The following is a 26,401-nucleotide window of genomic DNA, read 5'->3' as shown; positions in this document are numbered from 1 at the left end:
ATTTCTTAACAAAGCAAGTACAGGTTTCTCAATTCCTAGCTCTCAGCAAACTAATCATCATAAATTCTTCTTTCTGGGTCTGTGATTGAAGAATTTTGAGGATCCAAATCATAAGCCCTATTCCTGAAAGGACCAGCTCAAGCCCACATCCTCAATGTAGCTCCCCAACCTTTGCGCAGGAAATATTGTGCCTTCTCCAGGACCATTTCTTTCTTCCCACTTCCCAAGATGACAGAAGGCTGGCCTCATTCCTCCAAAGTCTGGTCTCTGTGTGTATTGTATTTTCCCTCCAAAATAGCGTGAGCTGCATGGACAACATGCTTGCCTGTGAAACCAATTGGTTCTGAAGGAATACACTACAGGCCTTTGGTGTCACCACAACAGTGGTGACATCACAGAAGAGTCAAGGGTTCTCCTGGATACAAGAGATTGTCCAGGGATGTGACTACTGATGATGTCACTGGGAACTACCATGGTGCACTGGCTTACCAGCTTGCCCCATTTAGACCCGTTTCTGAGGTGCCTGTAAAATTTGATATTCCCCCTGTACCTGAGATTCCCTATTGCCATGAACAAGGGAGTTTTAATTACAAAAAAAAAAAATGGGATTCTCTCTTTTGACCCAGGGGTTCCTTTTGTCACCTTCTCCTTCCAAAGCTGGAGAGTTCTCTCTGCTTCACTACATGTCAAGTGCTTAGGATGGGGAGAGATTCATAGGGCCTGAACATGGATAGCTCATCTTCGTTACGACCTAGAGCTCTAGGATCCTTGCATGTGGTAGATTGTTCTCCAATGTAAATCTACTTCTGGTGTCCATTCATATAACATATAGTCCAATTCCCCAGGTTGCTCTGGTTTTCAGAGGACAAAATCATTCTCCTGCACATTTAATTTTCTGCATGTTGGGTTATGTTTTTTAGTGGGCACATACCTTGAGAGGAGACATTGTTTCAATATATTGAGATATGTGCTTTCAAAAAAGCTCTGTTTTAAGATCAGATTTTTTTCAATGAAATTTCCTTGTACTTGGCAATAGAGGAACTCAGATACAGGGGGAATATCAAATTATAAAGTTTATGTCCCTTCTTCAAAAGCTAAAATCCCACATTCTCTCTTCATCCAAAAGAACCAGACAAAGTAGGCATCTGTGAGCAAAGGTCAACAGGGGTCTTGGATTGCTGCTCTGTAGTCCCATTAGCTCTCCCTTCTCCAATATTTACCTTCTGATGTTCCCAGTTCCAAGTCTGAGGCTGTTGGGCATTGAATTATGATCCCATAGTCGACTACAAGATACGTAATACTCAATATGGTGGATAGGCAATGGAAAGGGCTCAGGTCTGTGGAAACCTCAATTTTAATGGGTCCATAATTTCAGGATGGTCTCTGTTTGGCATTGTCATCTCTGGCTTCTAGCTTTTCGACATGGGCCTGCAGAATGCATGGTAAAATGCCACCTAACCTCTCAGGTGTAAGAGTGGAAAAATCATGTAAGTGTTTTTCAAATTGATTGTGTTGTCTTTAGCTACCCTTTTCAGCCAAGTAGTATCACTACAACAAGGCTCAGAGGTGGCTAGGATGATGGTGGAAAAGTCAGAAGTCCACTATGTCTCTCAAAGAGTTGATGAATAGCCTTTATGGAAACAGGAGGACCTGGACAATGAAAAAGAAATACTTATAGTTTGGTTAACTGATTATCTTTGATATTGGGAAGCAATGGGGGAGGCATTCTAAACAAATACTATAGGGATGGATTCCTACATGCATTGGGTACAAAAGGCCAAAGTAAGAAGGAGGCCCATCCACCCTTCCAGGAAATCTCCTGAGAGTTAAGTACCGTTTCCATTAGTGAACTATTCTTCATTTGAATGTGAGCAGAACTCTGAGGTCTGCATATACAATGAAGTTTCTCAGCTATTCAGAAATCATCCACTGTTACTTGACAAGTTTTGGCTATGAGTTCTCTGCTATAATCTGACACAATTCCAAGCAAGTGGTAAAATTGTTGGTCCAGCACCTGGAAGAGCTTTTGAGCTACTCTTTGAGATCTTTGAGACTAGTGGATAAAACTTATACCTATCCAAATAAGGTATCACTAAAAAGAATCATGGACTCTTATCCTCCCCTAGCAGGCCACATATCACTGAAGTCAGTTTCTCACAATTGACCATAGTTTGGCCCCTCGTATGTGCCCACTTCTGGGATAAGTGTCTGTCTTTACATTTATTTTACTATAAATCTGACATATTGCTTAGATAAATCGGGCCAGGATGTCATGTCTAGTTATAACATATCTTTTTCTGGGCAACTCAGAAAGTATACTGGACCTCTATCTGGTACCCTGGTGAAAGTTACTTTCCAGAACCCTGCCAATATTTCCTGGCAGAATGATCTTCCCTCTGGCTTCCACCACCATTCGTTTGGTTCTTCTACCCTTTGGATATTTTTATATTCCCTATGTCCCCTTGGTTGTATATGGATTCTCAGGCAGCAGTGAGTCACTTTATGTCACCAGAATGTCAGTAGGCCTCACTGGTCTTTGGGCCGATTTTTGGGTAGCCAAGTCAATTCCCTGGTGACTCGTGGCCTCAAGGGTGTTTTAAAGTTGATGTCCTAAGCATTGAAACCAAGAAACTCCTAGAGGAAGGCAAAGAGTTTCCAGGAGAGGCAAGAACTCCTCTTTGTTTTTAATGTTCTTTCTGCCAGCAGTGACGAGCCCTCCTTCTTGATAGATCAGAACATTCACATGTGCAGAATCTAAGGCATAGTGACATTCCTGGTATGAGATAACAGGTCTTCTTTTTCACTATATATTTGGTCTATAAGTCTGGGGTCCAAATCATTTCAGTTGCAATTTCTGCTGAAGCCCCTGTGTCTCTGAATCCATGTTTAAAGATGGTGCTCCCAACCATGCCTCATTGCCTCAGAATGCCAAGCATTGCCTCAGAACTGAAAGATTTCATGGGATGTGGGGATATTTATTAGGTTTAGGTAGACAGATCTTCCTTCCTTTCTTTCTTTCTTTCTTTCTTTCTTTCTTTCTTTCTTTCTTTCTTTCTTTCTTTCTTTCTTTCTTTCTTTCCTTCTTCCTTCTTCCTTCCTTCCTTCCTTCCTTCCTTCCTTCCTTCCTTCCTTCCTTCCTTTTTTTTCGTTCTTTCTTTTGTTCATTTGTTCGTTCTTTCTTTCTTTCTTTCTTTCTTTCTTTCTTTCTTTCTTTCTTTCTTTTAATTTCTTATTAGAGATTTTCCTCATTTACATTTCAAATGCTATCCCAAAAGTTCCCTATACCCTCCTGTTCCCCAACCCACACACTTCCACCTCCTGGCTCTGGCATTCTCCTGTGCTGGGGCATATAATCTTCCCAAGACCAAGGGCTTCTTTTGCCAATTATGGCCAACTAGGCCATCTTTTGCTACATATGCAGCTAGAGACATGAGCTCTGGGGGTATTGGTTAGTTCATATTGGCTGCAGACCCGTTCAGCTCCACAAGTACTTTCTTTATCTCCTCCATTGGGGGCTAAGTCTTCCATCCAAGAGATGTCTGTGAGCATCCACTTCTGTATTTGCCAGGCACTGGCATAGCTTCACAAGAGACAGCTATATCAGGGTCCTGTCAGCAAAATCTTGCTGGCATAAGCAATAATGTCTGGGTTTGGTGGTTGTTTATGGGATAGATCCCCAGGTGGGACAGTCTCTGTGTGACCTTCCTTCTGTCTCAGATCCAAACTTTGTCTCTGTTAGTCCTTCTATGGGTACATGAGTTACAGAGACAGATCTCTTTCATCACATTTCTTTCCTCAGACAATTACTGAAGAGTTTCTGTGTGTCAGCATCTGGCAAGAATGTAGCAGGACTGATGACAGTGGGGTTTTCTATCTAGATTCCAAGGATAGTCCAAGAAAAGGACCTGCTACTTTTTCAAACATGCCTTGATCAGCCAGGGTTCTGGTTTTCCTTTGAGAAGAACCTTCACTGCATGGGGTGATGTAAGTATAAGATGCTGACCCAGAGTTAACGTCTCTGCTTCTCTTGCTAAAATAGTAGTAGCCAACCTAGCTCTTTTTTTATTAGATATTTTCATTATTTACATTTCAAATGCCATCCCAAAAGTTCCCTTCCCCTCCCCCCTCTCTGCTCCTCTACCCAACCACTCCCACTTCTTGGCCCTGGTGTTCCCCTGTACTGGGACATATAAAGTGTGCAATACCAAGGGGCCTCTCTTCCCAATGATGGCCGACTAGGCCATCTTCTGCTATATATGCAGCTAGAGACACGAGCTCTGGGGGTACTGGTTAGTTCATATTGTTGTTCCACCTATCGGGTTGCAGACCACTTCAGCTCCTTGGGTACTTTCTCTAGCTCTGCCATTCAGGGCCCTGTGATCCATCCAATAGCTGACTATGAGCATCCATGTCTGTATTTGACAGGCACTTGCAGAGCCTCACAAGAGACTATATGTATTTTGTTCCCTAAGTGGAACAACCTGAGGAGACAGAGTCCAGTAGCCTGGACAGGGCTGTTATATGGTGGTACAATGGGCTTAAAATACGTAGTTTCACACTACTTGCAGTAAAATTTGTTTTATGGACCTGTAGATGAAAAGGCTTGGAGGCATTTGGAATTGCTAGGGTTTTGAACTAAAGCCCCATCTTTAAGGTCCCAAACATGATTTGTGCAGACTCATTCCAGATTAGAGAGTCAATGCCCTCATTTTCACTGTTTTTTGTTTTGGTTTTGGTTGGGAGGATTCTAATGACTACTTCTGTTTCTGTAGAGGTTATGGGACTTTTTATATAGTTTACTTATCTTGATTTTAGTTTGGTATGTGGTATTGGGCTGGAGAGATGGGTCAGGAGTTGGGAGCTCTGGGTTTCTTCCAGAGGTCCTGAGTCCAATTTCCAGCAGCAGCATGGTGGCTCACAAAAATCTATCATGGGATCTGATGCCCTCTTCTGACACATGTGTGTATATGCAGCAGAGCACTCATACATTCCAAAATAAACCTTAAAATAAAATAATATCTTCCATTTCATCTATATTTTCCAGGTTGGTTGAGCATAGGTGTTTCTAGTCAGACAGGCTGAGTTTTTAAATTCCTCAGTTTCTGTTGTTATGTTTCCCTTTTCATTTCTGTTTTTCTTAATTTTGGTACTGTTTTTGTGCCCTTTAGTTAGTTTGGCTAACTGTTTTCTCAAAGAACCAGCTCTGGGATTCTTTGATTCTTTGTATCTTGCTCTTTGTTTCTATTTGGTTGACTTCAGCCCTGAGTTTGAGTATTTCCTGACATTTACTCCTCTTCAATGTGTTTGCTTCTTTTCATCCTAGAGAATTTAGGTGTGTTCTTAAGGTGCTGTTGACTCCTTATTAAGATGACTCCAAATTCTTTTTTTCCCCCTATTGTCAATTTACTCTGTTTTTTAATTGGATATTTTATTTATTTGATTTTCAAATCTTATACTCTTTGCAGGTTTCCCCTCTGCAAACTCCCATGCCATCCCCCTTTATCATGCTTCTATGAGGGTTTTCCCTTGCTCCATTGCTTCAGCATGGCCAGTCCCAATGAGAACAGGCAGTCAATGTTTTAAAGCATGTATTTTAGAAAGGCACAGAGAGGAAGAGAGCAAGGAAACAGGGAGGCTCGCTATGGCCATATGGAGAGAAAGTAGAAGAGGATGGGGAAAGGAGGAGAAAGTGGGAAGCAAGAATAAGAGAGACATGAGAGTAAGAGTGTAAGAGGTTAAGAGCTTAAGAAAGGGAGAAGGGGGCAAATAACCCCTTTTAGAGTGCACAGGTCTACCTGGCTGTTGCCAAGTAATTGTGGAGAGGAACCTAGATGTAGCCAGGTAATTGGCAGTGTGGAGACCATACAGAATACCAGGAGCTTGGGGCCTTGTCTATGTGACTGATGGACACACACACCCCTGCAGGGGGACTGTGGGAGGCTGTGGCTGCAGTAGGAACCAGGGGCCCAGGAGATGTGGCTGAACACCTGCCGTTCCATGCAGGGAGAAGTCACCACCTACCAGGTCACCATGGTTCAAGGCCTGTGCTCTACTAGGGACCACCCTGTAGGTGCACAGCTCACTGTCCCACAAATCAAGGCATGTTTTAGAGTGTAAAATGACACCATGACTCAAATGTTTGTGTTGGAGTCTGGGAATCGTCATACACACCACTAAGACACTGGTGCCTCTCATCAAACAGGAATGGTCTATCAAACACCATACCCCATGGCTGATGATAGATCAGGGACTCCAGTCAGATGTGGGAGCAGACTGTCACCTTGTGTCAAGATCCAGTAGGGCTTTTTAAGCCTGAGATTACAAATATCTGTGCCAAGATTTTCACCCATCAGGATTTAGGGATGGGGGTTTCCTTAGGAACATGTCTTTGTTGTACACTCATCCTGTTCCCATTCGTTGGAGTATTCAACTGTGGCAAAGAACTTGCCTTGTCTAACCTTCATGTGTTAACTTGTCAACCAGGATGGGATTTGTCTAACCTTCATGTGTTAACTTGTCAACCACGATGGGATTTGTCTAACCTTCATGTGTTAACTTGTCAACCAGGATGGAATTTGTCTAACCTTCATGTCTTAACTTGCCAACCAGGATGACAGTTACCCATATACACGTCTCTTTGTACCAAGTAGGATGTCAGTTCCTAGGAAGGTCCTGGCAACTTAAACTTTACTTGACCCTGACTCAGAATGGAAGCTTTAATCTAAATAGATGCAGGTGTCTCTCTTATGATTGGGTCCATCCCAGGGGCAACTTATAAAAGCAAGTACCATAAGGATTTATACACAGGTGCAGGAAGTGCTGTTGTTGAGTGGTTGGTTCGGGATGAAGCTTATTGTGGGTACCTAGACAAAGCAGTTCTATTGAATTTTATCTTAATTTCAAGGGCACAGAACAGAAAAGAATATGTAATCAACTTGGCATTAGCAAGTTTCCTAATGACAGCAGAAGCAACACGTGAGAAAGTTTCATTATAATATTAGTAACAGCACAAAATGACAGGCTATCCAGGAAACAGTTACCTAGGCCTTAACATTTTTACGTAGGTTTTAACATTCCATCTTGGCCTTGCTATTTTACCTAGGTCTTAACAATTTGAATCCTGCTACTAAGGAATATGGAGATAAGGGTGAGGGTGAAGTGAAGCGGTGGATCAACCAGCAAAGGCCCTTGCTATGAATGTATGGCAACCTGAGTTTGATTCCTAGAACCCACATAACGGTTATTGGCCAACATCTGACCTATAAAATATAAGCAAACATAAGCAAAAAAGATTTTAATCCTGTTGGACGCTGTCGAAGATTTTGACAAAGATCAGTCATGTACTGGCAGGGCCATCAGAAGGGCATGCATGTCTCATGTGTCCCAAGGAAATATTCCAGCGCAGAGAAAAGCAAAGAAGACAGTATTGCAGATAGATCCCCATGAGAGTACTGATCCTTCCAAAGACAGATGATATAAAACCTATATGTACATCACTGCGCCATGAAAAAGGGGCAACAGAAACTGGCCATGGATCAATGTGGAGAACACCTTTCCTCTCTAAGTCCTGCAGTTAAGAAAAATCATGGAATACATGATTCATTCCATCCAGGGAGGGATGTCACTCTGTAAATGGGAACTTGACTGTTCTTGGGTAGAGAGTTACCTACAGTAAAGCAAGAATATCAGGGCTATGGTCTTCACAATGTTGCTGCCCTCATTCTTTACACATCTTGGAGCAATGCAGAGGACGTGCTCCTATCCCAGTGAGGACTGGGAGGTAGAATGTACTCTTTTGTCTCCTTGGGGCAGCTTCAAATATGTGTTAGTGTTTGTACACACCTTCTTGTACTAGATAGAATCTTTAGCAATTGGGGTTGAAACGATTACAGAGGAGTCAAATATGTTTTTCTAAAGGACACTGTCCAAGGTTTGGTCTCTTCTGGTCATTTAAGACTCACAGATTAACCTTTATTTACACATGTGACTATCTATATTCACAGCTCTACGGATAAAATATTACCCAAACTCTGCTTGGAAGCCCCAAAGCTCATGTGGTATTGAAAGTATTAACCAAGCTCTTAAGTAGATCCTAGGAAAACGTTACCAAGAAATTGAAAGACCCACAAAGTTAGGACTCCCCCATGTTCTGACTCAGGAGAGGCGACACCCCAAATCACTCACCAGAAATGGCCTTGATGCAAACCGCAAGAGGATTTTTGTTTTATTCCAGGCAAGCTCTAGGCCCCACAGTCGCACACCACGCAGGGGGAGAGGACTGTGGACCCCGAGTAGCTGGAAAAGGAGGTATTTAAAGGAAAAAAAACACAGCCCAAGGGGGTAGGGAGGGCATTATTGGAAAATGCCAAAAACACTGGTGAAAAAGTCCCAAGGGGGTACTAAAAATTACAAGGGGAAACTCCCTGCTTCTGAAGATTGTTCTCAAGATTTTAATCTAACTTTTGTGGACAGCCAGGTCCTGGAACAGGGTCACTGAACCAGCTAACCTACATTCTTGGTGCTAGGGGTCTGAATTTTTACTGGTCTTTCAAAACCTCTGATAAATCGGTGAATCTGTTCTTGTTGCCCCTAGGGGTGTTAGAATAGCTCCCCAAACTGACACCAAATATAGTCCTTGGTTGTTGTATAGCTTTTCCTCACATGAGTCCTGGGTTAGACTCTGAGGTCAATCAGATGATTCAGTACAATACACTACGAACTTGGGGCAAATCCAATAACCCTACAAGAGTATGGAAACAAAGTTGTACACACTCAGTCTGAATGGATCTGGCTTCTCCTGGTAAAATCCACAGAATAGCTGGATCCTCTGTGGAAGGGACCTTACTAGGTGGTTCTGAGAACTCCAATGACTCTCACATTGTTTGATGTTAATAACTGGGGTTATAGTTTCAAGCTAAAATCAGCGACCTCAAAGCAGAGATTCCACCTGAGGACATAGAGGAATAATCCCCCACCTATGATCCAAGGAAGGCTCTCCAACTTCTCTTAATGGAAAAATGAATTGACTCAGCAAATGAAAGCACTGCTGATGTCCCAAGTTTGAGCTGCAGAGTCCATGTATTGGAAGAAGGGAACCAGATTCTGTAAGTTCTCCTTTGATACCCACATACATGACCACCACATACATGTCTTCCACATACATGCTATGGTATGTGTGCCCCCACCAACACAATAAATGTAAAGCATTAAAATAAAGCATCAAACAATAAACAAACCTCCACCCCCATGAAATGCCATCACCCCCTATCTAGACTAAGATCATCACCTGTAACATAATCTTATCAGGGAGAAAATAGTGTGGGAGAGCATAAGGCATGCTAGCTGTACAGAGAAAAGTGCCAACAACTATCTCAGAGACAAGAACGGTCACATGGATAAACATGAGAAGGAATGGCTCTGTTACCATTTCCTATGGAATTTGTTAGCTTAATGAAGAGAGGAAGACAAAGCTATAGAATGCTGAGCCTCTCTCTTCTCAGATGGATGGGCCACCCAAGAAAGGACAGTTTGAAGATTCACTTCCTGGTTTTTGTCTGTGTAAAGGTTAGATACAAAGCAGTAGTGTTTATCATGGACATTTCACTCACTTGTGTAATCATAATTTCTCCTTCATTCCTCTGCCTCTCTGATCTGTCTTGCACTTACTTCCTCACCCTGTGTGGCTGGTTCTCTTGTTTCTCACAGTCCCATCTTCTACTTTCCTATTCCATGTATTCTACTCCCCTATTTTATACTTTCCTTTAGATTTCATCTTTGCTTTTCATCTAAATCCATGTATGGTTACATATAACTACACACACACACACAAACACCCCACTTTTAAAAATCCATTGAGGTGGAGAGATATCTCAGCACTTAAGAACACTGATTGCTCTTGCAGAGGACCTGTGTTTCATTCCTAGTTCCCATGTAGCTAACAAACATCTGTAACCCCAGGGCAGGCCCTCTCATTATTCATCTCTTTCCTGTGCAGATTCCAGTTCCCTTATCTTGGAATCTGTCCTTCTGGTTTGAGTTGAATGTTCTCGTAATTGATCTTTAAGGACAGCTGTACAAGGAGAGGGCAAGGGATAGCCTCATCCAGAGATCCCAATTCCCTGGTCTCCTCTGCCAGCCACCTCTTTCCCACAGTGAAACTTTAGGTAAGATGTTGTGTGGGAACTTTTGGGAAAGATGTCCATTTTTTCTCAGATTCATTTGTTTCTAGGGACTGGGAAGATTCCTAAATTGGTATAAGGCCCTGCCTCAACACACACATGCACACGCACACACACACACACTCACACACTTCTCTGTGTGTGTCTCTTCCCCTTCCTCTCTCCACAACACTGTCAGACACAAAGATACCAGAGATCTAGATTTGTATGCAAAGGTGGTTATTAGTAATAAAAGATCTGTTCAGCTAAATTAAAGGTAGTCAGGGACAGGTTTCACGAGGACATGTGCTATATGGAGTGCAGACAGAGGAACTGTCTCTTCATTACTATGATCTTGCAAGTAGCAGATGAGTGAAGGTGCAAAGTGCTGGCACTGGAGTTAAAATGTCCCATCCAAGTGAACTGGTACCACTGGATACATGGGACTGTCCTGTGGAGTTCTGGGGTTGCAGGCAACTGTGTAGTACTCCACTGATCTTCTTGGTTGGTATCTGCATTGGGTATAAGTTGTTCTCCTCCAACTTGTGATGTTACAGACAGTTATATGCACCCGAGATGAACTATTATGACAGTTTCTACTTATATTGTCACTGCACAAGTCACTTGGATTTCCACACACACCAACAGCATTAGCAAAACTTGTATGAAGAAAAGTATTTAAGCCCTACATGTTCTTCTAAACCTGTTAATACGCTGCATTTCAACATTACATTGGAGGTTGGCATTATTATTGATATGCTGGATGGCAAACCACTGGGAAGGGGTTTGTCCCAGGCATGAGGCAAGCATTAGGACAAGTCCTAGCATCATCAGGAGACAAAGTCAGGACTCAAGCAGCTTCGGACCCATGTTTCCTGTGAGGAGAGAAGAGAAGTGACTGCTCCCACCCTGCCTTAGTTTTCCCTATGTCCTCCTGAAGGCCCTTGCTGTCACTATGGGTTCACAGTGCCACTTTTCCTGGACACTGCCCCATCACCTGCCCACCCTGTCCCAGGCATAGACAGTCAGGGTCTTACCCCGTCTGCTTTGTGGATCCCGTGGACCTGAGGTCTGGTTGTCTTGGAAATCAGGGATAATGAGTGAGCTCCACTTGGGCCCATAGATATACAGCAGGCTCTGGGGGTGGAGCTTGTGCAGAACCCACAGTTTGGTACATTGTCTGCTTGTGCAACCAGCCTTCTGTTTCTTCACTTGGCCAAGCCATGGTGCTTCTGGCTCCATTGTAAGGAATAAATTCCAAGCCCTCTTGTGCAGGGCAGTTTGAAGTCTGAATTGGAACACTCCACAGAAATCTCTGTATTGCCTGTTGATTGGCTGTAGGGGTCGTGTCTGTTTTCAGTAAGGAACAGACAAGTTTTCTATTAGCCTGACTACACACTTTAGAAAGCCTTAGGAAGCCGGAATCATAAGAGATATTTATCTTTCTGTCTTGCATCTTTAAAATTATATGATGGTGAGGTCTGCAGAGATGGCTCAGTTGTTAAGAGTACTTGATGCTCTCCAGAGGACCCAAGGTTGGTTTCAGTACCCATGCTGGATGGCTTACAATTGCCTGTAACTCCATCCAGGACATCTCATGTCTTCTAATAGCATCTGTTGGCATGTTCATACACATGTGCACAGACACACAGAGACATATTAGTAAATATAGGTCTTAGAGATCAGTGAGATGATAGTGGTTAAGAGAACTTCCACTCTTCCAGATTCCTCCTCTTCCAGAAGACCCCAGTTTGTCACGCAGAGGCCACAACTTGAGATAACTCTAGGTCCGGGGAAATGGACACCTGTTTGGTTTTTGTTAGTACCTGTACACACATGGCACATGTGAGTTCAGACACATGTAAATGTTAAAAAGGCAAACTTTAAATATTGCATATAGGAACACTGTCATAGTTATAAGAAAACACTGTACTCACGGCATAGTTCATAGTACTTTTCTGATTGTTTTCTGTATAAGATTCCTTTCTACATTTCCATCTACCCTCATTTGTTCCAGAGCTAGTACCAATGGTCTAGTTTTACAACATGGACCCTCAGAAAACATCTCTTTATCTAAGATGCCAGAGTTACTATAAGCCAATGTTAAAAATGGTGCAATAACTCTAAAAGAATTTTGATTTCTGTTTTTCTTCATACTGGAGTTTGAACCAGGCTTTTTGCAATCTAGAGACATGAACTGCTGCTGGTCTACATCCCTAGTGTCACCTAGATAGAGAGTTTGGGCTTCCATAGTTTAAAAGCCTCTCTAAGTTTTTTGTAATCCAAACCTCCCTTGCACTCCCACCCACTGACACATGCCCAGACCTGCTCTCAGTTCTGTTGTGAAGTACAGCCGGAGTTATAGCCCAAGAGTAAGTCTTGGGATTTTCTTTCCAATCTTGATGAATATCATAATAATATCTCAAGAAATACTTTTGCACTTGACCTATAAGCTACAAGACTATTTTGCTTTCCCAATTGATAGATGTTTTTTGTGCAGATTCCATTGATGAGAGATTGTTTCCAAAACTTGGAATTTCTTCAACCCTGGGATCCTCTTGCAATGACTGCTCTTGACCTACTGACTGACAGATGCCCAGTGTCAGTGTAGTATTTGACACAGCTCTGTCAAGTGCTCCGGCTGTCTATGGAAATGACAGTGGACAACATTTATAAAATTGTCACAGGAACCTGTTTTTAGGGACTAATCTTTTGGGGGTCTAAGTAGTGTTGAGTAGGGTATCACTCTGTAGCCTGGGTTTGGTTTCAACTTGCTTAGAAACCCAGATTGGATTCAAAATTTTCTGTCCTTCTGCCTCAGGCTGGAAGTTGTAGGCTCCCAGACTTGCAATTCCAGACCCAGCTTATGAACCAAGTTGTAAACAGCCTGTGCTGCTGTGAGTGGATGCTCAGCTTTAGGAAGTAAGACTCAGCAGCAAGAAGCTAGGATGCCATGGGATTGCCCTTGAAGGATGTTGTGGGACACAGTGCCCTTTCCTGTCCTCCTTTCTTCTGCCATGACCTTGAGCAGCTTTGCTCTAGCACATGCCTCCCATCGTGGGCTTTTCTCTACCACAGACCCCCAAACAAGAAAGCCAACTGACAGGATGTTATCCCTGACACTAAAATTAAATGAATATCTGTTTCCCTTCATAGTTGTTCCCATACACACATGCACACACATGCACACATATGCACGTGCACCCACATTTATTCAGTGACTCAAAGCACTAGAGAGATTCCTAGATGGAAGGAATCTATGCAGTCTCTTATTACAGATACTTCATTTCACAAAAGAAGACCAGAATCTGGTGTGATGGTCCAGGCTGACACAGAATGGGATTGGTGACTGTCTGATCTGAGGGCCACACAACACTCTGACAACTTCAGAGTTGATGTGGAGATCTCCTGCAGAGTGTGCAGTCTCAGAAAGAGAAGAAGAGGCTGAAGCTGGGCGCCTGCAGGAGGCTAAGAAAGGTTGGGCTATGAGCTAGCCCAGAGTGAGGTCTATAAGACCTCACTGTGGTCAGCAGAGGGCAGGAGAGGGCCTGTAGTCCTGTGCTGGTGTGGGGCCTGAGAAAAGAGGACCTGGCCTGGAGATGGCCTCATTTCTTCCTGAAACACAGAAAACACAGATGTGGATGTTCTTCCCACTGGAACCTTCTCAACTAGAGTCTCTTTACTAGACTAAGAATGTTGTAACTTTCAATGGACTGCCCAGCCTCCTCACTCTGTTAATAGGGTAACCGGTAATGGTGTGTGTGGGGTGCTGCTTCACTCTGAAATGAGAGATCATCCCAGAGGGGTTGTGCTTCAATGTTCAGCAGCCTTCCCCTTTGATGACACTAACCTGGGATACAGCTGTTTAGAACACTCTAGAGATGAAAGCAGTTAGGATAAGTCCTGGGGACAGTCATTTAGAGGCTGCACGTTGGTCTCTAGGAAACCCTTGCTCTTGCCTCCTTCCCTAACCTACACGGCTTTTATTCTCAGTTTTATCAATAAAATACTCTCTTCAGTTTCATGGTGCTTTGGGGGACTCAAGGGGTCAGGAGCTCTGGTCCTGTTCAGTGTATGGCCCTTACCCAGCACAAGGCTGTAGGTGCCACCAACTGTCCAACTTCTGTCTGATTTGCCTCAGCCAGGCCACTCTCTTTGAACCAGTACTATTCTTGGCATTGCCTCCCAAGTGCTGGATTACTGAATAAACTTCCCACCTTCTCAGGGGCTGAGGACTGTTTTTGGTTTGTTTTATTTGTTTGTTTTCTGAGCAACAGTTCTCACTATTTAGCCCTGGGTGGCTTGGAATTTGCTATGTAGATCAGGCTGGCCTCAGAATCAGACAGAGCCCCTTGATTCTGATTCTCAAGTGTTGGGGTAAAAGCTTGTGCCACTATGTCTGATGCCACTGAAGAAAGTTTCTCGTTCAGATTCTGTTGGGCACAGCATCTGGGAAATTTAAATCCACACTGTGTAGACTTTCTGATTTCTCACAAGGCAGAAATAAAGATTACTTTTATGTTGAAAACTGTAAATATTTATGTATTTATGTGTGTATGTATTTATTTAATGTATGTAAGTACACTGTCACCATTTTCAGACAGACCAGAAGTGAGCATCAGATTCCATTATAGATGAGTCACCATGTGTTTTCTGGGAATCAAACTCAGGAACCCTGTAAGAGCAGTCAGTGCTCTTAGCCAGTGAGCCATCTCTCTTGAAAACAGTAAATCTTTATATTTGTAGTTAATTTAAAAACATAAAAGGCACAGTGTCGTTCAGCCAGAACACAGGTAGGGGCATCAGGTCTCTGCTCCTACTTAGTGACCTTATCCTTTGCTTTGTAGTTCATGGCCACATCGTCCCCCTTTACTGTGACTGTGAACTTGCAGGAAGAACAGTATAGACCTAGGCACACAAACAAGTCAGCTAGTGGAAATTAGGTAAGCCTATCACAACATTGCTATGGACAACACATTTGAAGAAGCTGTCTTTCCTAGCAAACATGACCTGATTGCCAGGCTTTTGTGTTAAATAAAAAGCAGCTACTTCACTCAGGGTGTAGGAGGGACAAACAGGGTTAGCATACTAGCACTGGTTGCCTGTTCAGGCCTGTTCCACTCATCTTCTATTTTCTTTCTCCTGCCAGATCATCTCCTTGGAGTTGTGGTTCTTTAAAGTTTCTTGTTTTCTCAGCATGTCCTTCAGGCCACCTTGAGTCTTTTGCCGTTTTCCTCCCAAAGTATTGGAATCATGGCAGGAGCAATTGACCCAAATGGAATTTGCATTGGTGTATGTGAGCTCTCTTGCTGATTTGCAGTGGTATGGAGTGTTAAGAGATGGTGAGATGGCTCATCTTGGAAAGTACTGAGAAGAGGGGTGGGTAATGAATGAGATCTCAGTGGAATAAGGGCAGCTTATGCCTGAAACCTTATATACTTGCATGAGCTGTCCTTAAATACCTTTCTGTAATCATGAATGTTCATGTGATAATAACAAAACCATACAACATAGGTTCTAGTTTAAAGTTTATTATAAAATCATCCTCTCTTGTGCCTTGAAACTTCCTCCTCCTTCAAAAAAACAAAAAAAAAAGAAAGAAAAGAAAAATATTGTCATTCTGTTGTCCCCAGAACATGTTATATAAAAGGCACTAAGCAATAAGGTGTTGTTATGGGTTAACAAGCCGTTTATCAGAACTCAGATGGTGAAAGCAGAATCCGTTACTTCACCACCCCTCTATCTCTTCTGTCTTGGTCTATCTTCAGGCAGAATTCCTACACGCATTGGTAAGAAATTGGTTTTGTGGCAGTCTTTCTGGAATCAGCCCACTGATACCAGTGAGACCAGAAGAGAGGTGATGTCACCTGTGGACTGAAGCTAGGATAAATCCTGGAAGGACTCCCAGGGTGGGGTTGGCTTTTATTCTCATTTTATACTCTAGGACCACAAGGTTGGGCAGATAAGCAAGCAAGAGATTACAGAAGCATCCCTGGCAGTCAGCAGGTTAAATGTAGCAGACCCTTGCCATTTCTCCAGGCCATTCTGTTTCAGGTAGCAGGTGAAGTCATGGTTGACCAACAGGCAGTAAAAACAGTATCAGTAAATCAAGTATATAACTAAATAAACCAATAAGTCTATATCTAGTAATTGGTCTTTTCTAGCATATTCTACTCCAGTGGCAGCAGGGCCAAACTCTACTGTCTCAAGAATGAGAAGAGCGGGTAAGGTCTCCATCTTTGTCCCTCAACACTCTCAAGACAATGTTTCTGAGTATCAAGGGTCTCCCAGTGATAGAACAGTGGATCCCAAGAGCAAGAGGCTGTCGCTGATTACATCATGTGTGCACCAATAACCCTGGTGGTCCATCAACTCTTCTGTGGTAGCTGTGTGTCAGCTCTTCTCTTTCCACTGCTTATGTGTATGAAGCCAACTTTATATAATTCAACAGAATAATGATGTAGAACAGTACAGATAAAAATCAGATTTGGAATCAAGATGTCAGCCTCTAAAGAGATTTTGAAAATATAATCCAGCATCAATTTCTCTTATTTATCTTTTTGTTTGGAAAAGGATGTGTTTACTAGCCAGATCTGGTGACACATGTTCCTCCAGACCTGGCAGAGTTGTGTTCAGAGTGTTAGGCACCGCAGACAGCTCTGGGCGCTGTGGAAGACCTCGTTCTGGAGTCTGTGGTCCACACAGAGTCCAGGGGTGTCAGGTTCTCAGGCTTGGACACTGCAGATGCCACTGGATGACACTGTAGAGCTGAGACCAAAGAAGGGGTGACTGGGAGAGGGGAAGCTCAGGCAGACCCTGGTCTGGGGCCTGAAGGGAAATTTCCAGGAGGAGGGAGTGCTGACTCAGTTCCCGTGGGGAGGAGAGTGTCTGCCTAGCTCTGCTGGCTTCCTTAGTGGGCAGGTTGATGGTGGTGGTGGCTGGGAACCAGAGAGATCTCCTGGTGGGAGGTTCTGAGCAAGCACCTCCTTACAGGAATGTCTGCCCCATTGCTTCAGCTCAGCAAGTCTGATGGAAAGAGGCAGTTAATGGTTTTAAGGCATTTATTGTAGGAAGGCAGAGATAGGGAGAGAGCAGGGAAGCAGAGGTCCTGGCAACTTGAACTTTACTTGACCCTTACTCAAAATGGAAGTCTTAATATAAATTGATGCAGGTGTCTCTCTTTTGTTGGGTTCCATCCCAGGCATAATGTATAAAAGTAAATATCATAAGGGGTTATACACAGATGCAAGAAGTGCTGCTGTGTGGTTGGTTCAGTTTTAAGCTTATGTGGGCACCTATACAAAGCATTTCTATTGACTTTTATCATGATTTCCAAGGGCACAGAACATAAAAGAATATTTAATCAATTTGGCATGAGAAAATTTTCTAGTTACAACAGAAACAACACATGAGAAAGTTTCCTTATAATATTAGTAACAGCACAAAATAACAGGTTAGCCAGGAAACAGTTACCTAGGCCTGATATTTTCACTTAGGCCTTAACATTCCATCTTGGCCTTGCTATTTTACCTAGGTCTTAACAATGTGAATCCTGCTACTAAGGAATATGGACATAAGGTGAGGGTGGAGTGAGGTGGTGGACCAACCAGCAAAAGCCCTTGCTATTCATGTTTGGCAAACCGAATTTGATTCCTAGGACCTATGTAAAGATGGAAAAGGAGAATAGATTCCACAAAGCTAACCTATGTCTTCCACATCCCCCCATAACACTAAACAGAAATTTGAGAGGGATTGGAGAGAGGACTCAGTGGTTAATGGTAGGGGTAAGTTGTTAATCTGCTCTGAGCTCCCAGTGGGAGCATTCATAGCTCTGTAGTCGCTCAAGAGACCTGGACTCATGAATGAAAGACACACACATGCCGGCTGATTTTTGATATGCCTTACTAGCTCAGTGGTTGGGCACTTCCAAACCTCCCTGTGGCAAGCACACACTCCCTCTTGTATTCCAGAGTTAACACTTTCTGTATCCCAACATCTCATCCTTTCTGTTGGGAATTGGTTTTAATGCTTTGTCTTAATTAGGTTCCCAAAATCACACAGGAAATTGTGTGTCCAAACACTGAGGGCCCCTGACCCCAGTTGTTTTCAGAAGGTAGTGGAGGAAGTCTTTGAAGTTAAGTCTTGAGGCTCCATAGCCTAGCCTAATGCCTGGCTCATTGTCTGCTTTCTGAGTGTGGATGTAATATGACTAGCTCTTTTCCTACTAGTATGACTTCCATGTCTGCTGTCATAACTTTGACAGATGCTGGACTGTGTCCCAGTGTCTGCCTGGAGCTGTAAGTCTAAATAACCCATTCTCATACAAGTTGGTTTTGCCCCATTTTATCACAGCAGTGATAAAAGGCACTGCTAATGATCTGAATTTGAGCTGCACAATCCATATGGCAGAAGGCGGGAACCAACTGCTGTAAGTTGTCCATTGACCTCCACATACATGACCTCACACAGTGTGCTGTGGTATGTGTGCACCCACCAACACAATACACGTAAACCATGATAATAAAGCAAAACAGCAAACAAAAACATGGATAATAAACAAAGGATCTCACAACGTCCCTTAAACCCCAAGAGCTACCGGCCAGATTCAGACCATTGCCTGTAACATCTGCTTCTCAGAGAGATTACAGTGTGGGAGAGCCTAAGCCACCCTAGCTACATAGAAGGAAGAGAGCAAAGGGAGAAAATGCCAACACCTGTCTCAGAGATTAGCATGGCCATGTAGATAAACATGAGATGGAATGTCTCTGTCTCCATTTCCTATGGACTCTGCTAGGATCACTCCAGAAAGTTCAGGTTAAAGATCAAACAGACACACAACCTCCTTTTCTAGATGTTCGACCTGACTTTCCTGTGAGTCCAGCAGGTACAGTCACAGCCCTGTCTCCAGGACACACAGACTTTATCTCCTACCCCACCTCAGAATACTAACTCTATCTGTTTTCTTCAGTTCCAGAGACGAGGTGCCCAATGTTATGACAAGCTGTGGGTCCCCAAAGCTGAGTAGCTAAGGCTGGTTTCTGCTTCTGTTGCCAAAACTGTCTGGCCCTATTGTTGGAAGACGTTTTATAGCTTGAGTTCAGAGGTCAATGTTTGCTTGTCTTTTTCACACTGAAGTTGTTTTCTTTAAGGAGGTCAAGACATTCCTTCACTGGACTAAATTTCCTTTTTCATTTGTCATTAACATTCATCCTGGTCACATGCAGACACTTGTTATGTGGTAAGTGTACAGTGCCCGGTGTGGGTGCTTCTCCTTCTAACTTTTTTCTATCCAAATTCTCCTGTCTTTTCACTAAATTTTATTTTAATTGTATGGGTGTTTTGTTTTGTTTTGTTTTGTTTTTCCGTGAAATTCTCCACAACACAAATTGCTCTAAAATTTCCCCTGCTTCACTCGCTCTCCTTCTGCTTTATAAGAGCTGTTCCAACTGCCAGCATCCTCCCTCCTCCTGATTTTTCATAACAAGGGGTCATTTCACAAAGAAATCCTGGGAGGTGAGCTGCAAAGAATGAGTTTGGACAAGTGAGTGGCCCCTCAGCTTTGGGTCGGGGACACTGGTGCCCCCTCTGGAGGGAAATGTTGCCAGAGACAGGTAAAATTTCCCCAAAGTGACTGAAAGAGACCTGGGAACAACTATAGTTGAAAGATAGTTTGGTCTGCTGTAACAACAACAACATACACACAAAGAGAGAGTGAGAGTGCCACATGTCTTTCTTCTGGCACACTGGGCAACATCTGATCCATTTAGGAAGACTTAGAACTGATAAAGTAGGAAAGGGAATCTGGTGAGTGAGCCTCTTTCCTAGGAACTGAAGAAAACTGATAGTGTCAGTTGTCTGAGATAGTTTAGGAGATAAGGTCTGTGTGTCCTGGAGACAGGGCTGTGACTGTACCTGCAGGACTTGCCAGTCAGGGCAACCATCTGGAAAAGGGGACTGTGTGTCTGTTTGACCTCAACCCAGGGCTTGGATGTTTGAATCATCTCTTCTCAGAGTTGATGTAGATTGGGAAAGGATCTTTACCTATCCTAAATCAGATAGGGGACTAATATCCAATATATATAAAGAACTCAAGAAGGTGGACTCCAGAAAATCAAATAACCCCATTAAAAAATGGGGCTCAGAACTGAACAAAAAATTCTCACCTGAGGAATACCGAATGGCAGAGAAGCACCTGAAAAAATGTTCAACATCCTTAATCATCAGGGAAATGTAAATCAAAGCAACCCTGAGATTCCACCTCACACCAGTCAGAATGGCTAAGATCAAAAATTCAGGTGACAGCAGATGCTGGCGAGGATGTGGAGAAAGAGGAACACTCCTCCATTGTTGGTGGGATTGCAAGCTTGTACAACCACTCTGGAAATCAGTCTAGCAGTTCCTTAGAAAATTGGGTATAGTACTACCAGAGGATCCTGCAATACCTCTCCTGGGCATATATCCAGAAGATGTCCCAACCGGTAAGAAGGACACATGCTCCACTATGTTCATATTTATATTTATTTATATATTTATATAGCCTTATTTATAATAGCCAGAAGCTGGAAGGAACCAAGATGCCCCTCAACAGAGGAATGGATACAGAAAATGTGGTACATTTATACAATGGAGTACTACTCAGCTATTAAAAGGAATGAATTTATGAAATCCCTAGGCAAATGAATGGACCTGGAGGGCATCATCCTGAGTGAGGTAACACAATCACAAAGGAACTCACACAATATGTACTCACTGATAAGTGGATATTAGTCCAAAAACTTAGGATATCCAAGATATAAGATACAATTTGTTAAACGCATGAAACTCAAGAAGAACGAAGACCAAAGTGTGGACACTGTGCCCCTTCTTAGAATTGGGAACAAAACACCCATGCAAGGAGTTACAGAGATAAAGTTTGGAGCTGTGATGAAAGGATGGACCATCTAAAGACTGCCATATCCAGGGATCCATCCCATAATCAGCTTCCAAACGCTGACACCATTGCATACACTAGCAAGATTTTGCTGAAAGGACACAGATATAGCTGTCTCTTGCAAGACAATGCCGGGGCCTAGCAAACACAGAAGTGGATGCTCACAGTCAGCTAGTGGATGGATCACAGGGCCCCCAATGGAGGAGCTAGAGAAAATACCCAAGGAGCTAAAGGGAACTGCAACCCTATAGGTGGAACAACATTATGAACTAACCAGTAACCCAGAGCTCTTGATTCTAGCTGCATATGTATCAAAAGATGGCCTAGTATGTCATCACTGGAAAGAGGCCAATAGGACTTGCAAACTTTATATGCCCCAGTATAGGGGAATGCCAGGGCCAAGGTGTGGGAGTGGGTGGGTAGGGGAGTAGGGGGGGGAGTGTATTGGGGACTTTTTGGATAGCATTGGAAATGTAAATGAGGAAAATACCTAATAAAAAAGATTAATTAAAAAATTTTTCTTATGTAGTCAAGGATGCTCCTGAACTGATTCTGACCTCTTCTCCCAAGTGCTGGGATTTCAAGCAATGGTGTGAGATGTCAGTAACTTCAGTTTCAAGGGATATGAGGCCTTCTTCTGTGTCTCCTGACACCATGAACCCACATCATGCATGGAAATACATGGTGCCAAAAAAACCTGTCCAAGTTTGGGCTCTGCATCTTACTGTATATGAACTAGTGGGACTATTTCCTTATAATAACTACGTTTAGGACTCTTCTGTTAGGCTGGTCAGAATCCCCAAAGCAGATTATTCATTAGTCCCCTGGATGCACTTGCCTTGGAGCTGAATGAAGGCCTGGGTTCCACAATTTATCTGTGAATATTTGCATTATCCCTTCCTACAAGTACAAAGTCCTCTTAAAAGGTAAACCTAAAACCTCCCAACCTCAGGATCTTATTTGACTTGATCCTGAATAAAAACAAAACAAAACAAAACAAAACAAAACAAAACAAAAAAAACATAATCTCCACCAACTGTTTAGACTGCATTGATTTCATAACATTCGGTCTGCCTGTGACTCTCTGGGTATTAAAGGCAAGTGCCATCATACTAGGCTAGATCATTGTGTCTTGCAAGATTGAACTAGATTATCTGGGCCATTGTAAAGTGATCTTCTGGTACACATAATAGGAAAGTAGGACCACATCCCTCTCATGTGAGTGTCCAGGGAACAAGGTGGTACATGATTAATCTATGTGGGCTGAAAAGAGAAGGAGAATGTTCTTCAGAGGAATGAACTACAGCAATGGCTGTTTCTTCTTGACCTTGAGCCAACTCCTCTGTGTATATTCAGAATAGAAAGCAATTGTCTCAGCAGCAAATTCACAAGACAGTGACTTTCATCCCTCTCCTTATGCTGCCTAGACCACAGATCCAAAGACCTTCTAGTAGTGGGAACACCTTCTAGCCTGGATAATTGTCAGACACTCTGTACTAGGCCTCTGCCTGCACCTCACATTCCACTGTCTACTCCCAGGTCAATTTAATCGTTTCAAAGCCTACTGTTGTCAGCCTGGGCATATGCTTCCATCTTTGGGTCCTTTGTACTTTGCTACTGGTGTCTGCTTAAACCTAGGAGTGCTAGCACTGTAAATCGTTTCACTCTGTGTCACTGATAACTGCTACGTTGTCAGAGGAAGATATTAGCATATGGCAGTACAGGCGACCCGGAGCAGCTGTGCATCATCCAGGCAATTCATCCTCACTAAAGCTGACTCTGACATCTAGTGAGCCTTCAACAGGTCACAGGGATTAGTGCAAATTTCATCACAGGTTTTTTTTTTTTTTTTTTTTTTTTTTGTCTCTTTGAGATAATCAGAGGTAGACAATAAAACAAAACTATAGCAAAAAAGAAATAGCAATGAAATAACAGCATCTACTACAGTTGGCCATGCATGTATAGAAAACCATTTAGAGCAGTTTGGAACACATGATGTTCACACCTCAGTTTCAAGTTCCCTATATCCATAATGCCTAACCAGTGTTTCAGGTGTTGGTCTGATGCTGGCCTCCTTGTTTTCCCTAACTTCTGGGCAACAAAAGTGAAAATAAAAAAGTACTGAATCTCTCAAATGGAGCACAGAGTCATATAATTACATGTGTGTAACAGATGGAGATTTCTCAGTATAAGTGAGCAGTGGGATAGTTATTTGCCAAGACCTGGCACCCCCACCTACATTAAAGTCAGAGGACAATTTATGGAGTTTTTTTCTCTCCTATGATGTGGGTTACAGGGAAGGAACTCAGGTCTCTATGCTTGGTCCCATTACCTTTATCCACTGAGCCATCTAGTCAGCCAGTTACCACAGACACAGAATTTAATAATCTATGTATTCGTATTTATATTCTGGGTTATACACCCCACTATGAAAACTTTCCCTAGGGCAATAAATGGAGTCTGGGAGGGATCTATGAAGAGGGTGGCAGACTTTAAAAGCTTCCATGGAGCCTCACAGTTTTGTTTTGTTTTGTCTCCAACAAGTCTGGATGAGATGGGGTAATTTTTCCTTCTCTTTGACCTCCCTGTGCTATGATTGAACCTAATAAATGCCCATGCTCCCTGAGTTACATTCCAGGCCTGTAACTTCATTCATCTGCTACAACAGCTACAAGGCAAGTGGCAATTTGAGACTCCATAGTCAGTTTGGCTGCTATAAGACTGGTCCTTGAGAATGGCTGACAGAATAATTTCAAGCCTAGGAATATCTATCTGAAAGAGAAAAGTAAGTGTCTCAGTCCACTCTGCAAACTCGGGACAGTTTAGTCGTTTAAAGACTGATGTCAAGCTGTTATCTACCTGCACAAATAGCATTACTAGATATCAGGTTAAGCTACCCAACAGGTAACATTTACCAAAACAGCCAAGCACTACACTGAAGTAAATAAGGCTCAGGATCCACCAGAGAATTGAAAGATGGATAAGAAGAGCCATATCACTTGATAATGATTGGTTTCCTGTGTGTTTACAGGTGTCCCTTTCTGTGTCAGAGTTAGCTTAGAGAAGGTGACCAAAGACAGTGAGCAACTTAACCCATCCCTCAATCCTCAGGCTTCTGCTTAAAAGCCCTGGTTTGACAGCACCAGTTTTGGGATCCAGGGGATTAATTCCTTCACACATTAAGTCTCTGACTCACAGTTAGTCTCAGAAATGAGATCTGTTCCAGGAGACCTTCACAAGCATGAAGCATCCACTGGAAGAAGTACTTCCTCAATAAACTCTGAGATCTAGTGTGGTTAAGATCAATATCAACCATCGCTCTCCCTTCCTAGCCTTGCACAGACATGCTCTCCACCATAGGCATGTGACCTCGATTTCAAGATCCATCCATGCAGGAGAGTGTGAGGTTTCATCCCATCACCAGTTAGCTGGCCTTAAATGGTTATTCCTTCCTCTACTTCTACCCATTGAGGAAATTCTCAATTCTGCATTTCATCAATTAGGCATTTCATGCCTAGTCTGCCTGGTTATATTACATGAGAGGTAACAGATCTGCTCCAACTTTGTCAATTCTATGACCTTATCTTGAACCCACAAGAGCTCTGGATGGGTGCCAGTTAACCTAGGAAAATTAGCATTCCATCTTCAAGCACCTGAACCTATAGGTCTCCATAAACTTCTATCTTTGATTGTGGATGATCTTGTTCAATTAAAAACCACACAATCTGGAAGGACAAAGAAGAAATGTAGGGTAGGGACAGGAAAGAAGGCTCTTCCATTAAGAGCATTTGTCTATCCACCAGAGGATCCAGAGGGCAGCTAACAATCCTATTAATGCATTTCTGGGTTGAACACCATGCCCTCTTCTGGCTTCTGGGGGAATTGCATGCATTGGTGCACAGATGTGGTTGTGGTGGGATTTCTAGAGCCCCCGCTGGGTGCCTGAGGTGGTCTGCTCCATGTGCCTGGCTAGCTTGCTTTTTGCCAGTTTTGCTGGTACCAGGTGCGGGTTGCAGCAGGCAAAACATATATATAATTAAAAAAAAATAGTAATGCCCTTCCAGGGCCCCTCACTCTCCCTCCTCTAGTCGCCCCAGCCCTCCCTAACAGATGGCCATGACATTGAAGCGCGGGGCTCCTCCCCCGCGCCCCAGGCACACTCTGGGCTGCTCCGCACGCCCCCTCTCTTTCTGCTGCTTCACGCCCAGCTCTCATCCCGAGAGGCCCCAGCAACCTTTTCCTCGCTAAGACTGCATGAGCCCTGCTGGGGAAGAAAAGTAACTTGGTTTTTCTCCGAGAAACCCGGCCGGATTAGGCAGCCAGGGCGAGTAGAGGAGAGGAGGCGGGGAGCTGGTGGAACCCTGTGGAAGTCTCCTGGGCAGTCTAATCGCACTTTCTTCTTGTCCTCCTGTCTCCTCCTCCTAGGTGCAAAGATTGTGGGCGGACTATGCAATCACTGAGGACGGGGAAGAGGAGGGATCAGAGCTCTCCTGCAGTGATGGTGCAGCGCGGCGCGGCGAGGCGCGGCCTGGCGACTTGGCTAGGTGGAGTATCACAGCTGCTGTGCTTGAGGTCCTTCGTTCTAGCCTGGCGGCTGCGAGTTCAACTCCGTGCCTCCCCGAGGCCTGTAAGGCAGCGAGTGTGCACCCGGTTCCACTGTGTCACGCCGGCAGCCTGCAGCCAGCATGGAGAAGGACAGCCTGAGTCGCTCTGATCAGCAGTTTGAGTACATGATGGAGATCAGCGAAGGCGCCTAAGTGAAGGTGTTCAAGGCCTGCGACTTGAAGAAAGGCTTCCTCTTCATGAATCTGAAACTCTTGTGAGTGCAGACCAGTGAGGAGGGCATGCCGCTCTCCACCATCCACAAGGTGGCGGTGCTGAGGCACCAGGAGAATTCCAGCACCCTAATGTGGTCAGGTGAGCTGAGAGCCCTGGCCATGGGGTCCAGGAAGGTGCTGGGCAAAGTGTTGCTGGTGGCCCAACTAAAGTTAAGAGTTGAGTTTCCCCAGATAAAACTGGTGACCCTGTTAGACAGCGCAGAAAAAGAGACCTGCAGTGGCTTCCAGGCAGCCAAGCTATTCTGAAGAGCAGGCTCTGCCTGCCCCAAGGGGTCCAGGGGCATTGGGTCTGCCTGCCCCAAGGGGTCCAGGGGCATTGGGTGTCTTTTAGGGACAAAACCAGACAACCCCAGAAATGTCCCTCCAGCCCTTACTTAACTTTTCCCATCCGTGGGGGGATTTTTGAGAGACAGAGTGAGATAGTTATCCAGCTTGCAGATAATTAGAAGGAAACTTCAAGGGTAGAGCATAATGTA

At 43.7% G+C, this 26,401-nt stretch overlaps 1 protein-coding gene and 1 long non-coding RNA gene across 2 annotated transcripts in view; one reads left to right on the top strand and one right to left on the bottom strand.

The window, feature by feature from the left end:
- The window catches only part of LOC147001782 (uncharacterized), a 55,263-nt gene that overhangs the window by 17,030 nt on the left and 11,832 nt on the right, over positions 1 to 26,401 (top strand). Inside the window, exon 3 of the long non-coding RNA XR_015044627.1 lies at positions 25,513 to 26,004. This is a non-coding gene — a long non-coding RNA (uncharacterized LOC147001782). The remainder of the gene's footprint in view (positions 1 to 25,512; positions 26,005 to 26,401) is intronic.
- Positions 10,558 to 11,027, bottom strand: LOC110288165 (eosinophil cationic protein 2). The gene is given in 2 exon segments (XM_085828957.1): positions 10,558 to 10,844; positions 10,847 to 11,027. Coding segments are annotated over 2 exon segments (468 nt in total).

Source organism: Mus caroli, unplaced genomic scaffold (assembly GCF_978045245.1).
Source record: "Mus caroli unplaced genomic scaffold, Mus_caroli_1 scaffold_12, whole genome shotgun sequence".
NCBI lineage: Eukaryota > Metazoa > Chordata > Mammalia > Rodentia > Muridae > Mus > Mus caroli.
Note: the sequence above shows the minus strand (reverse complement) of the source record. Positions and strands in the feature narration are given on the sequence as shown.